Raw genomic sequence first — 15516 nt, 5'->3', positions numbered from 1 at the left:
TTTGTTTTAGAGAGGGCTCCATTTCTTGTTGGTGGGGTGGACGGTGACACAGAGAGAGCAGCACACTACAATAAAAGCGGGTTGCACTATGATCTTGCCATTTTTGGTTTACTCCTGTTTATGAGGATATGTGGAGGAAGATAAGTCAATAATTGACCTTACCACACTCCCCTTCTAGACCCCCAAAAAAGTGTTACTAGATCCACCTAACCCTGGGTCTAGGGATCTGGTGAGTCATAACCACATAGGCAAATCACATCTGCATGGAGTGTGAAGAGCATGTTTAAAATCAGTTTTTATACATGGAATTTTGACAGTATTGATGAACTTTTCACTGTTTCCACACTTTAATCAAAGATGTCAATACAGTCTATGCACTTTAATTGGTGTCAGAATCACGTGGGATCACGTTATTGTCTGCACTTTATAAAGAGTCAGTCACAGCTTGAGTTGTGTAGACGTATTTTATTTGTAGATATTTTATTATTATTTAATAGCGCCTAGCACTCACTTCAAGATGTGTACCATTTGGTAGTACTGTGTAAATTACACAGGAATTGTGTAGAGCAGCAAGGGTGACACCCTAAGTATTCACATATCTATCAGGAACACCTGTGGCGCAGTATGTACATTTGTTTTGATCTACTCTAAAAACAGAACTCAATTTTTAATGTACCCTGTAAATGAAATGTCAGACAAGTACTGTGCACACACTGACAGCTTGCCACAGGCAACATCAAAGATTGCTGTGAGACACATATAGCTCACAATCCTACATACATGCATATAGGCCAGATATGTGTTTTAGGCTTGTTCATATTATATTGCTACAGAACAGGACGTATTGTTATGCAAAGGTCACAATTACATATCAGTCAAGTTGAAATGTAATCACTTATTGTTAATCGTTGTTGAGATAGATTTGCATATTATTGTTGGCCACCCACAAACAGGCAGCACAGCTTTAGTTTGGATTATTTGCACTGCATGGATGACACAGAAGAGATATGCAACATGACCAGCCTATTTACATATGCATGTGTAAAAAGCAGCGGTTGTTTCCTTTAACAACCTATACAATATTGTGCTGACTATTTCCCTTTGTTAAAGCACCCAGCCACATTCAAGCGCTGTGACATAATGATCACATGCAGGCTGAAGACCTTCAACCTGCATATAAACACTGCAGAAGTATCTGCAGTGCATCTGTTAAATGCTGCAATTGCTAAATTCCATTACAGCATTAGAAAAAATAATAATAAAAAGTCAAAGAATTATGATATTAATAAATATAGCAGAGAAAACAGAGCCGGGTGTGATGTCCTTAAAAAATATAGAAATTATTTAGTTATGCAAATTAATGAGAGTTTCAAGTTAAAGCGGAGTTCCACCCAAAAATGGAAGCTTTGCTTTCCTGACTCCCCCCCCCTCTTGCGGCGAGATCACTCAGAAGTTCGCTCGCTTTGCACATGCGCAGTAGGAAACCAACTGTAAAGCCGCAGGGCTTGACTGCCATTTTTCCCTACAGGCAATGGCGGCGGCAGCACCTGAGAGCCAACGGAAACATTGGCTGGGGTGCCGACATCGCTGGGCTCCAGGACAGGTAAGTGTCCTAATATTAAAAGTCAGCAGCTACAGTATCTGTAGCTGATGACTTTAAATTTTTTTTTTTTGATGCTGCTAAATTTGGAATAGACATTGAGGCCCCATACACACGACCGAGTTTCTCGGCAGAATTCAGTCAGAAACTCGATCGGAGCTGTATTCTGCCGAGAAACCCGGCCGTGTGTACACTTTCGGCCGAGGAAACCGACGAGGATCTCGTCGGGCCAAATAGAGAACATGTTCTCTATTTCCTCGTTAGTCAACAGGGAAACTTAGCTTCCCAAGAACCTCGGCGGCTTCACAAGGAACTAGACGAGCAAAACGATGTGTTTTGCCCGTCGAGTTTCTCGGACGTGTGTACGGGGCCTTAGGCATCAATGATCGCTGAGCATGAAAGGGTCAAGGAATTGCAGATTCAGCAAAAAGTAATACATTTACATGAACATACTATAAAAAATTAAAATGAAAGTAAAATATTTCTGACAGAACCCTGAATATGCAAGGGAGTTTCCCGGGGAAATTAAACTAAAACAATTAATATTGGTGCATGACTGAAGTTAAGCAGCAACTCTTTTTTCTGTAATAAGGTTTAACAATATTATTCAATGTACCTTTTCACTCCTTTATCTACAGTAGATTTGATATCAATCAGATTATCCACATTTTGAGTTCTATCAATAAATCAAAACACAAATGTAATATTTATGTAAAGTAGCATGGGCACATATAATTCATAGCAGCTTGGTTTTATATAGAAACTGTAGCATTAACAAGGCTGCAAGCCACAGGTCTTATGAGATTTTCAGCCACATATTCTTAGCACTGTAGAAGAAGGCTACACTAGATATAAAAGCAGCTTTCAGTGGTTCTATGTTGAAATTGATGCTAATCATGTAAATATTTGGGGAAACTTTGCTTGTTTCATAGGTTACAGGAACTGTATAACCAGGGGTCAAGTCCTGGGGAAAAAAGTGTGGGAACTCCCAATGTTACTGCCCGCTTCCTGTATATGGATTTATCGGGTAGTGTGCGGGTTTTTTCCGTCACTTCCTCGATGCCGCAATGTCTCCTGGGAACAATGACAAAAGCTCCCAGGAGACATTGCAGCATCGAGGAAGTGACGGAATACCCGCACACTACCCGATGAATCCATATACAGGAAGCAGACAGTAACATAAAGGATTACTAAGGTTTGCCTGCCCCTGACAGTGACTCAAGCTGGGCATCGCCACTTAGGATTGGCTCGGGCGGCTCGGCTGCTCTCCGCTGCTCTAGTTCTGCAAAGGGAACTGAGTTCCTGCTGTGAAAAAAGTGCAGGAACTCCGTTCCCATGCGTTCCCGCAGGACTTGAGCCCTGTGTATAACAGAGTAGATGGGGTGCTTCTGCCTGAGAGACCACCAATACGCTGTTCCTCTTTAAATCATCATCCAGAAGAGGTATACAATGGGGCTGGAGTAGCACTAGAGCAGCACTTTCACTTGCTTTACACTTCACTCCTGTAACTGTTTTTAACCGATTGTTTTAATAAAATCCTTGGTGTACTGCACTTAAACATGCCTTTTCTACATATTTCTAGTAACTGTTGTTGTACATATTCAAACAGGCAACTATTGATTAAAAATTAGCATCAGCGAAAGCAAAGAGACACTCGTGGCTCATAAGCCATTGGTTTTAGACCATTTATCTTACACACTTCAATAACACATTATACCTGTAAAAAAAAGCACATATAAAGCGCCTGAAAGAAGCTGCATCTGCAATCCCAATGTGAAAGCACGAGTGCTTTCACAATAAGGAGCCTGAAAAACGCCTGAAAAATGCCCCAGTGTGAAAGGGGTCTTAGCGTTAAAAAAAGCGCCTGTAAAGCGCCTGAACAAGCCTCATCTGCAATCCCAATGTGAAAGCCCGAGTCCTTTCACACTGAGGCGCTGCGCTGGCAGGGGGTCAAAAAAAGAGCTTCTTTGCAGTGCTTTAGTAGCGTTGAATACACCACTCATAAAGCCCCCTTCCCATTAAGGGAGCTTTTTTTAACGCCAAATCGCCTGAAAAACGCTCGAATAACGCCCTAAAAATGCCCCAGTGTGAAATCCACTTTCAGCAAGTTAGGCCCCATACACACGAGAGAATTTATCCGCGGATACGGTCCAGCGGACCGTTTCCACGGATAAATCCTCTCAAAGATTTACGCAGATTTCTATGCGATGGAGTGTACTCACCATCGCATTGAAATCCGCGCGGAAATCCTCTGGCGATGACGTGTCGCGCCGTCGCCGCGATTATGACGCGGCGACGGGCGCGACGCTGTCATATAAGGAATTCCACGCATGCGTCAAATCATCACGACGCGTGCGGGGAATCCCTTTGGACGGATGGATCCGGTGAGTCTGTACAGACGAGCGGATCCATCCGTTGGGATGGACTTCAGCAGATGGATTTGTTGAACATGTCAGCAAATATTCATCTGCTGGAAATCCATCCCAGGGGAGATTTATCCGCGGATAAAGATCCGCTGGCGTGTACACACCATAGGATCTATCCGCTGAAACCCATTTGCTGGGATTTATCTGCGGATGGATTCTATGGTGTGTATGGGGCCTTAGAGTAAGCACACTAAGCATAGTTCATTTTTTAAATTGGCTCACATGATTTACTACATTAACCTGCTCTTTGCACCACTTTATCAAAAAAAAAAATCATTCAAGAACCTTATACAGAAAAAAATGATTCTTCGTTTGGTTAAATAAAGAGCGCACAATTACCCTGCTGATGCCAGGTCTGGACTCCTTAAGGAGCTTTTGTAGTGTTTTCATATTTGGCAATCCAAAGTGTTGACTATTTCCCTTCGTTAAAGCACCCAGCCACAGGTTTTGTGAAGAGTATATTGTCATGTCACAATCACATCTCTTATTACCCCTCTCTACTTATGAGCAAATAAGAGACAGCTAAACACAGCTTATTTCACAAAAAGTGCAAAAACAGAAAGAGAACAGAAAAAAAAACACTAAAGGCATTCATGAAACCCAAATAAACTTTTCTGTATCAAATCTGCGTCTTGATTTTGTGAATACCTAAAATGTACAATACTAGTTTCAATATTCTTTCAAAATCCAAATTTAGAATAAAGATTTGCTTAACAAAAACAATTAACTAATGTTGGTGCATGACTGAAGTTAAGCAGTAACTTCTCTTTCTGTAATAAGGTTTATTAATGATACTATTATTTAATGTACCTTTTGACTCCTTTATCTACAGTAGATTTGATATCAATCAGATTATCCACATTTTGAGTTCTGTCAATAAATCAAAACACACATGTAACATTTATGTAAAGTAGCATGGGTACATATAATTCATAGCAGCTTGGTTTTATTTGATAGAAACTGTAGCATTAACAAGCCACGGGTCTTATGAGATTTTTGGCCATATTCTCTTATCACTGTAGAAGTAGGCTACACTAGATATCAAAGCAGCTTTTAGTAGTCCTGTGTTGAAATTGATGCTAATCATGCAAATATTTGGGGGAAATTTGCTTGCTTCAGAGCTTACAGGAACTGTATAATGGAAAGATGGGGAGCTTCAGTACGCTCTTCTTTAAATCACCATCCAGAAGAGGTATATAATGGGGCTGAAGTAGCACTAGAGCAGCACTTAGAGGAGTAGAAGCAGGCTCAGATAACAATAAATATGTAGAAAAGGCACTTCCGGGACCATTGTGGAATGCACGTGGAACACAAGTGATGTCAATAAGGAGGCAGTGACGCATTTTGGAGCATGTGCAGAAGATCCTTCTTCAAACCCATCTGGTTTTGATGAAGGAGCTTCTACAATGCATTCTGGAGGAACAGTGTCAGGAGCCTGGATGATTCACTTGATGAGCCTGCTTAACATTTCACTCCTGTAAGTGTTTTTAACCAATTGTGTTAATAAAATTGTTGGTGTATTGCACTTTAATGTGCCTTTTCTACATATTTCTAGGAACTGTATAATGTTGCACACATTCAAACAGACAACTATTGATTAACAAGTAATATCAGCCACATCTGAGGCCTCGTACACACGCAAAAACCAGCAAGAACCTTGCTAGGAGATATTTTTTTGCCGAGGAAACCGTCGTGTGTACATTTTCGTCGAGGAAACTGTCGAGAACCTCGACCAGCCAAAAAGAGAGCAAGTTCTCCATTTCCTCAACGGGAGTCTGATTTGGCTCGTCGAGTTTCTGGTCGGGCTGGTTTTCGACGAGAAACTCGAACGTCTGTATGCTAAGAAACCCGCGCTTGCTCAGATTAAAGTATGAGACGGGAGTAAAAGTAGCATTTGTAATGGAGATAACACATTTTTAAAGCTGTAACAGACTAAAAAGTGCAAATCGTCTCTTACCAAACTTTTATTTAACACGCAAACACATGAAGTTAGCAAAAGCAGCCCCAAGAGTTTAGCAAGTGGAATCGAACTTCCCCTGCCGTTGTATGTGTTGTATGTCACCGCGTTTGAGAACGAGGAGATTTTGGCTTGACTGTGTGTTCGCAATGCAAGCTTGTCGAGTTCCTCGACAAGCCTAACAAGGAACTCGACGAGGAAAACTATGTGTTTCGCCCGTCAAGTTTCTCGGTCATGTGTACGAGGCCTCAGAGACACTCGTGGCTCATAAGCCATTGGTTTTAGACCATTTATCTTACACACTTCAATTTTTTAATAAATGCAAAATAAACTCTCATTATATCTGTATACTATAGGTAATACATAACATTAAGTCAGAAATCCACTTTCAGCAAGTTAGAGTAAGCACACATAGTTAATTTATTAATTGGCTCACATAAAATACTACAATAACCTGCTCTTTGCACCACTTTATTAAAAAAAAAATCATTCAACAACCTTATGCAGAAAAAATAATCCTTAGTTTGGTTGAATAAAGAACAAACGATTACTCTGCAGATGCCAGGTGTGGACTCCTTGTGGAGCCTTCGTAGGGTTTCCATATTTGGTAATCCAAAGTGTTGACTACTATTCCCCTTTGTTAATGCACCCACCCACAGGTTTGGTGGAGAGTATATTCACACCTCTTAGTATCCCTCTCTACTTATGAACAAATAGGAGACAAGTAAACACAGCCTATTTCACAAATATAAGTGCAAAAACAGAAAGAGAACAGAAAAAAAAAAACACTGAAAGCATTAATCGAATGCAAATAAACCTTTTCATGACTTCAATAGTGTTCCTTAATTCATGTTAAGAGTAAAGACTTGCACCGCCTACATATATTCCATTTAGAAAAATTGGATACCCATATGGATCTTTATTAAGATTAATACCATATTAGTTCCTAATCCAAGGTTATACTTTTTTGCATCCCAACTACAGCACTTTGCTGGATGGGAGTCGGAGCAGACATTTCTTCCTGCTCAACGATTATTTTCTTATACATTTAAGGGTCGGGAACCACTCTATGTCCTAGATGGTGCAAGAGGGGTTGTCTCGCTTGCTGATATGCCTACCTGCACATTAATATGCAAAATATGGGCTACAGTTAAAGAAAATACTGGGGGGGGGGGGGTATTTACTAAAGGCAAATCCACTTTGCACTACAAGTGCACTGCAAGTGCATTTGAAAGTGCACTTGGAAGTGCAGTCACTGTAGATCCAAGGGGGACATGCAAGGAAAATAAAAAACAGCATTTTAGCTTGCACATGATTGGATAATAAAATCAGCAGAGCTTCCCCTCATTTCAGATCTTCAGCTGCGATCTAAAGTGACTGCACGTTCAAGTGCACTTGCAGTGCAAAGTGGATTTACCTTTAGAAAATAACCCCCTGGGTGTCTCTTATCCTACTAGATATGCTCCCATATGAGATAATGATAGACTTCCTCAAATGTTGGCCCTTAGAGTCTTTCAAATATGAGGGAAATTAGGAATAACAACTCTAGCTCAGTTCTACGAAAACGGTATACTTAAATCCTTTGAAGATCTAAGGGGAGAGTTCTCTCCACAATCTAATTGGTTCCATCAATTCCTCCAACTAAGACATGCTTTACATGCCCAATTCTCTTTTGCTAGGATATTTTTTCCCCCTATCCTTGTTCTTGATAGGATAATACAGGCAGGGTCAACAAAAGGTCTCACCTCTGCTACATATAGGGTATTGTTAAATAGGTTTTTACTGTACTTTCCCATTCGCTCTAGGGCTGGTTGGGAAAAAGATATCGGTTTTATCTCTGAGGAGGTCTGGGATGATATTCTTCGGTCCTCGCCCCGGGTGTCTCTTTCTCCATCACACAGACTGACACAGATCTTTATTCTCCATAGAGTCTATAGAACTCCCCAATTTATGTATGCAATTGGATTGAAATCTGAGCCAGCCTATGCTAGATGTGGTAATACGCTAATACATCTTTTCTGGTGGTGTCCAAAACTTCAAAGATACTGGGCGGAGGTGATTGGTACCCTAAACAGACTATTGGATACTAATATTCCGGTTGAACCACTTCTCTGTCTATTGGGATATTACTATACGTCTATTTATACCTCCTCTATTGGTAACACTATAAGACGCGCACTTTTTGTTGCCCGTAGACAGATTGCTCTTTACCAGAGACAGTATGTTGGAACACCATATATAGCACTACTGAACAGTTGTATGATTTCATAGCTTACCCCCTGCTGCTTACAACTTTAGGGTTTGATACTTCAATGAGATTATCCAGATCTTGACTTCTGTAACCAAAAATACATTTGAAAAAACAATTATTTTGACATTCATAACCATATGTGCTTCATAGTGACAATAAAACTAGAATGTGTTTTACTGTATATAATGTTATCAAAAGTTGGAGGGGTAGCCAACTATATTGGACCTTGGCTTGAATGTGTACATCAAATGCCCAACTGAAAAAGAGAATTTTGTGATACCACAAACATCTCACCAATCACTAGAGGCCAGCCAATAAGAATTAGTCACAATGGGGTTGCTTTATTAAAACTTGGAAATGCTAAATCTGGTGCAACTGTGTATGGCAGCCAATCAACTTCTAACTTCAGCTTGTTCAATTAAGCTTTGCCCCAAAAAACTGGAAGATGATTGGTTTCTATGCAGAGCTGCACAAGATTTTGCACTCTCCAGTTTTAGTAAATTAACCCAATGAGTTTGGGACAAATAACACTTAGCAAGTGACATAATTTCTAGCCGTAGCTTACCCTTTGCTTTTCACAACTCTAGAGCTTGATACGTCAATGAGATTATCCAGATCTTGACTTCTGTAACCAAATTTACAATTGCACAGTCAATATTTACTCACATTCATAACTCCAAGCTGGAGATAAAGACAGCTTCTGTCAGGCTTTGAACATTGAGGTAGTTACATATTCTTAGGCAGTAAATGAGTTTTAAATTAAGCTTTCACTGACCACTGTAACTGTAGGCACTGCTGAGCAAATTATCTCCAAAGTTCATAGCTGTTCTATCAGGGGTTCAACTCACTCTGCTTCCCTGTTTACATAGAGTTTGGAGGTCTGGAAAGCTTCTGTCATTGGAAAGGGGGAGCCCTGCCTGACAGAACAACTTCAATACTTTTTCTGCGATCAATGATAAATGCTTAAGGGTCCTCACTCAGGCTGTCAAGGTAGGGTGACCAGAAATCCCCAGTTTCAGGGGACAGTCCCCTGATTGAGGACACTGTCCCCGGACCAAGTCTGTCCCTGGTTTTGTCCCCAGATTGGATTTAATAGGGGGCAGGGGCAATTTCAAAGGCAGTCAGTGCAGAATTAAAATAAAAAAATTAGAATTACACACCCCCACTCCGCCGTACCTACTAGCTTACCGGGGTGTATTTTTTCTATTATCTGTACCCCTTTGGATGATCATGTGCTGGTCAGAGCAGAGGAAATATTTCTTCATTTTCGAGCGCATGCCCATTCAGCTTCGCTCGCAAGTTCTTCTGCCTTGGCTTAAATCCTGGCCAGCCACCTGCCTATCTCCTTGCCTTCCCTGGTGGAGTGATCTTCCTCCGCTCCCCACCCAGTAGTAGCCAAGGGCGGGAGAGTAAGACTTGACAGGCTGTGAGGCAGGCGGCGACGGGCAGAGAGTCGCTGATTGTTGCCATTACTAGTAAAGAAAAAATATGTCCCCGGATTTCATTTAAAAAATCTGGTCACCTTATGTCAAGGTCCAGTGAGTTGGATGCCACAGACTAGTGATGGTGCAGGCTGAGGAAAGGTCCATCCAGACACAAAGCATACTGAAGAAATAGGAAGCTATAGCCAATAACAACAATAATATCACATCTAAATGTCTCTAGTTAGTTTTCAATGAAAGATCTGTACATTTATCACCAGTTTTAGAAAAATGCACATGGAGTATTTTACATGGGTGAGCTTCTTTGCGTGAACCACACTTAATGTGTATAATTGCTTCATAATTTTACATTTATGATATCTGATTGATGATACTGATCATTAAACATTATTTTTGCTTTTTGTACTACCTCATTGAATTTGTATACAAATTCCTACTTTCATTGTTAATACCTTTGCTTTCGCTCAACTGCACTTCTTCTTTCTCCACTGTCAGATGTAACAGGCTTAGAAGGGTATGCCGGCCTAAAATAAATATATATATATATACATATGATAAATATATTTATCAATGTACCGTAGTCCGTATCGTACCGTATCAGTGCATGTTTACTTTTCATTAAGTATGCAACCACCAATGAATTATACAGTATATACACCGATGTTCAAAAAAACATTAGGTATTGTCACACATATAGCAAATAAAGTGGTGTGATCATGCATGCTTATAATTTAAAAGCTCCGTGCTGAAAATATAATGATTCCAGCATTCAGTAATTGTAGTACTAAAAATGTTTTTGTTTTTGTCAATGTCCCTGAAGCAAACATTTCCCATCACTTATTGCTCCAACAGGAAATAAGAGGAAATCTCCCCTACAGGGACCCAGACAACAATAAAATTGTGACAGAAACTCTGAGGCCTCGTACACACGACTGAGTTTCTCAGCAAAAACCAGCAAGAAACTTGCTGGGAGATATTTTTTGCCGAGGAAACCGGTCGTGTGTACATTTTCGTCGAGGAAACTGTCGAGAAACTCGACGAGCCAAAAAGAGAGCATGTTCTCTATTTCCTTGACGGGAATGGAGAAAATTGGCTTGTCGAGTTCCTCAACAGCCTAACAAGGAACTCGACGAGGAAAAGAATGTGTTTCGCCCGTCGAGTTTCTCGGTCGTGTGTACGAGGCCTGAGGCCTCGTACACACGACCGAGTTTCTCGGCAAAAACCAGCAAGAAACTTGCTGGGAGATATTTTTTTGCAGAGGAAACTGGTCGTGTGTACATTTTCGTCGAGGAAACTGTGGAGAAACTCGACGAGCCAAAAAGAGAGCAAGTTCTCTATTTCCTCGACGGGAGTCTCAATTGGCTCATCGAGTTCCTGGTCGGGCTGGTTTCCGACGAGAAACTCGAGCATGCTAAGAAACCCGCGCTTGCTCAGAATAAAGTATGAGACGGGAGTAAAAGTAGCATTTGTAATGGAGATAACACATTTTTCAAGCTGTAACAGACTGAAAAGTGCAAATCGTCTCTTAACAAACTTTTACTTAACACGCAAACACATGGGATTAGCAAAACCAGCCCCAAGAGTTTAGCCAGTGGAATCGAACTTCCCCTGCCGTTGTATGTGTTGTATGTCACCGCGTTTGAGAACGAGGAGATTTTGTCTTGACAGTGTGTACGCAAAGCAAGCTTGTCGAGTTCCTTGACAAGCCTAACAAGGAACTCGACGAGGAAAACGATGTGTTTCGCCCGACAAGTAACTCGGTCGTGTGTACGAGGCCTCACTTTCCCTTGCTGTTTCCAAAACAGACTTTTCTGGCTAAATGTTTTGACAGGCTCTGTGCCACCAGCATTCTGTGATTGTTATTCTTTACTTTTTTTATCACCATCATATTCAATACAATTGTACAAACTAATATATAAAAAATAAAACATTTACCTGTTGCCAATTCTGGCTGGTGGAGAAGTGGGTGGGCTAGGTTTTTCTTCAGTTTTTTCAAATCTAAAAATGACAAAGCACAGGGCACAACTTAATCTCATGAGCATGAAAAACAAAATACATCACTTAATTGCAGGGTGCAAATGTGGGAGCTTTTGTTGGAGTCGCTGAATTAGCTATGTACTGCTTACAGCAGTGACATTGTAGTTCATATGCTGTGTGTGCAATTAGAATGGTGAGCTGTTACTATAGCAACCCTCAAAATGTAAATGTCTATCGTTTCTAGAACTGATTATATTAAAACTAGCTGAGTGATATTAACCCACAAACTTCCTCACAGGAGACCACCTATACTGTTACATGCTATTATTCTTCATGTTTCTAGCAAAGGTGAAACTTTTTTCATTTATCCGATAAATAAATATGCCTTGGGGTATCAATTAACAATGGGGTTCTTTTACTAAAGCCGGAGAGTGCAAAATTAGGCTCACTTCTACATAGAAACCAGCTTCCAGGTTTTATTTCCAAAGCTTGATTTTTGCAAGCTGAGGTTAGAAGCTGATTGGTTTCTATGCAGACGTGAGCCTGATTTTGCACTCTCCGGCATTAGAAAATAAACCCCACTGTGTTTTGTCTTATTTCACCTTTTCGTTTTAGTGTATTTTGTATTTGCGCTATGTATTTTATGTACTACATTATATCCACAGCTGGAAAAGTATTAAACGTGGACTGTCACCCAAAACTAACCACCAAGGTAAGAGAGTCCTACAATAACCACTCAGTGCACATGTTGACATACTGTTGACCACTATATTACACACTGCTGATTTTTGTACTTGTTAACCTTTTTTAAACCAGTGTTCTTTGAACCTGAGATGCCAGTATGCATCAGTTAACTTGACAATGACTCTATGATGCATCCATCAGTTAACTTGACAATGACTCTATGATGCATTTTTCCATTTGAGCGGGTCTGAGATCTAGGAAGACACACCGTTGCATCTTATACTTTTCTGCTGTAAAATTAATTAATATTCTCATGGCAAGGGGCCTTTTACATTTGAACTTTTAAAGTCATATTGTGTCCATAAAGGGGTTAATTTGTGCATTAAACAATCCTGGCCACTATATTCTATATACTATATTGAATGTTATATAGTCTCTACACCAGGGGTGTTAAACTCAACTTCATCGTGGGCCGCATCAGCATTATGATTGTTCTCAAAAGGGCCGGTTGTATCTGTAAGATTAGATGTCCAGCGCATCCCCTCCCCTTACATTAGATGTTAAGAGCAAACTCACCATCAGAAGTTGAGTCCCCCACTCTCCCTTATATCACAGCGCACCCCCCTTTCCTTATGCTGCTGCTGGAAAGAAGCTGGATGCAGAAGCTGGAAGCAGAAAGTAAGGATCTGGAGGAGGACCAGAGGAGGCCTGGAGCTCTCCTGCAGCTGCAGTAGAGTTACGAGGGCCACATGAAATTGCCTGCAGAGCCGGATTCGGCCCGCAGGCCTTGTGTTTGACACCTGTTCTCTACACTGTAAGCTGTGTTGTACATTATATACTCTTTACCAAAGAGTTTATTGGTTGCTTAGTTGTCCCCAACTGTTTAAAAAAAGTTATTCTTGCTATCTGTGTCCACACTAGGGAGATTTGTCCTGGTGACAGGACAGTTATTATGAGTTTTGTGGGTACAAGGACTTTGGTCTGTGTGCAATAAATACAGTGAGTGGGCTCAGGTTCGTTTTAACCAATCCTCATAAGCCACTCTCTGAGGCAAATCCTCAGCCAGGCGGCGTAACTTAACTTTTTCCATTTAAGTTACACCGCCGCAAATTTCCCAAGTTAGTGCCCGATCCACAAAGCACTTACCTGGGAATTTGCAGCGGTGTAACTTAAATTCCGCCGGCGCAAGGCGTTCCTCTTCAAATGGGGGCGATTCCCATTTAAATGAGGCGCGCTCCCGCGCCAGCCGTACTGCGCATGCTCGTGACGTCATTTTCCCGACGTGCATAGCGTGAAATTACGTTACGCTGAGCTTTGTGGATCGCGACGGGTCAATAAAGTTGCGTCGGGGAAAAAAAAAGATACGGCGACAAAAAAAAATTCAAAACAAAAAATAAATCGCGTCGCTGGACAGAAGGGTATGCTTTTACATGGTGTACTAACTTTACACTTTGTAAAAGCAGCCCTAATTTTGCGTTTGCAAACTAAAACTTACGGAGAAAAAACGAAGCTGAAAAGCTTCGTGAATCTCCGTAAGTGCTAATTTGCATACCCGAGGCGGCATTTCGACACGAAATGCCCCCAGCGGCGGATGCGGTACTGCATCCTAAGATCCGGCAGTGTAAGTCCCTTACACATGTCGGATCTTCTCCCTAACTATGGAAAACTGATTCTGTGGATCAGTTCCATAGTTAGAAACAGGGATACGACGGCGTATCAGTAGATACGCCGTCATATCTCTTTTGAGGATTTGGCCCTCTGTGTTTAATGAAATCTGGTTTTACCCACCATTCATAAATCTATCTCATTTTGTGCCAAAAGGGTGCCCTGGGTCTTTCACAATTCTTGCAATGCTCCTAAACTCTAGAGCACATTTTTGTCTCAGGCTCCGTACACACGGCCGAGGAAAACATGCCAAACACATCGAGTTCCTCGGCCAGTTCAGCCCTGAAGCCGCCGAGGAGCTCGGCGGGCCGAGAGCTCCCATAGAACAACGAGGAAATAGAGAACATGTTCTCTATTTCCTCGTCGAGCTCCTCGTCGGCTTCCTCGGCTAAATTGTACACACGGCCGGGTTTCTCGGCAGAATTCAGCCAGAAACTCGGTCGGAAGCTGAATTCTGCCGAGGAAACTGGTTGTGTGTACGGGGCCTCAGGATATCCCATTATCCTCCTGCCATCAGGTTTCAGCGTTCTATGAATCACAAAATACTCTAAATGTATAAATCAGTAGCCCTGCATGTGCCTGATACCAACACTTAACTGATCACAAAACACACCAGAGATGCATACAACAATTGCAGGTGCACTCCATAGCCACATAAACTTCACTTAGTATGACATTTACTAAACTTTTATTATGAGAACCACTGATTGTATGTTTTATATATATATATATATATATATATATATATATATATATATATATATAGATAGATAGATAGATAGATAGATAGATATAGATATATCTATACATATATATATATATACACATCTATGTATATCTATATCTATATATATATATATATATATATATATATATATATATATATATATATATATATATATATATAAACACATATATATATATCTATATATGTATATATATATATATATATATATATATATATATATATATATATATATATACATATACAGTATATATAAATATATATATATATATATATATATTTTTATATATATATATATATATATATATATATATATATATATATATATATGTAGCGCCTGGTTACTTCAAATTTAGAGGGGGATAAGAGTGTTAACTGACTCTGATCCAGTTAATATGTTTAAATCTGGGTCTCTGTCTCAGCTTGGCTGTACTGTGCGCTCATTCTGTTGCTTCTGGGGTGCTATTCCCACCCCAGGACAATGGGTGGCAGCAGGTTTGGGTGCTCTTCCCTAGCAGCCAATCAGGAGGGAGTTTCCTCACTGTGCATGTTGGGGGAGGGTATTTATGGGACAGACGCCATTGGTCTGGGTTCTTCTTCGAGTGCGGCACCCACCTTTAGGGTGATTGCATCACGGCTCCCTGGCGTGCCACGCGGTGTTCCTGGTTCCGGGACCATGTTGGTTCGGAACATTTGAGCTGTGGCAGGGAACCCAGTAGTCGACTGGGTTCCCAACTCTGAAGATCCAAAGCGGTATAGCTGTTTGGTG

At 40.8% G+C, this 15516-nt stretch overlaps 1 protein-coding gene across 14 annotated transcripts in view; it reads right to left on the bottom strand.

Moving 5' to 3' along the window:
• Positions 1-15516, bottom strand: part of SCEL (sciellin) — a 129874-nt gene that overhangs the window by 47149 nt on the left and 67209 nt on the right. For 10 of the 14 annotated variants that reach the window (XM_040341414.1, XM_040341406.1, XM_040341407.1 and 7 more), the window contains 6 exons: positions 11612-11674; positions 10129-10200; positions 8800-8859; positions 8260-8319; positions 4837-4896; positions 2217-2276 (listed from right to left, as the gene is read on the bottom strand). In XM_040341414.1, coding sequence (XP_040197348.1) covers positions 2217-2276; positions 4837-4896; positions 8260-8319; positions 8800-8859; positions 10129-10200; positions 11612-11674 — 375 coding nt within the window. The remainder of the gene's footprint in view (positions 1-2216; positions 2277-4836; positions 4897-8259; positions 8320-8799; positions 8860-10128; positions 10201-11611; positions 11675-15516) is intronic. The other 4 variants (XM_040341415.1, XM_040341408.1, XM_040341409.1 and 1 more) reach the window with 4 other exon arrangements.

This window comes from Rana temporaria, chromosome 2 (genome assembly GCF_905171775.1).
Source record: "Rana temporaria chromosome 2, aRanTem1.1, whole genome shotgun sequence".
In the NCBI taxonomy this organism is placed as follows: domain Eukaryota; kingdom Metazoa; phylum Chordata; class Amphibia; order Anura; family Ranidae; genus Rana; species Rana temporaria.
Note: the sequence above shows the minus strand (reverse complement) of the source record. Positions and strands in the feature narration are given on the sequence as shown.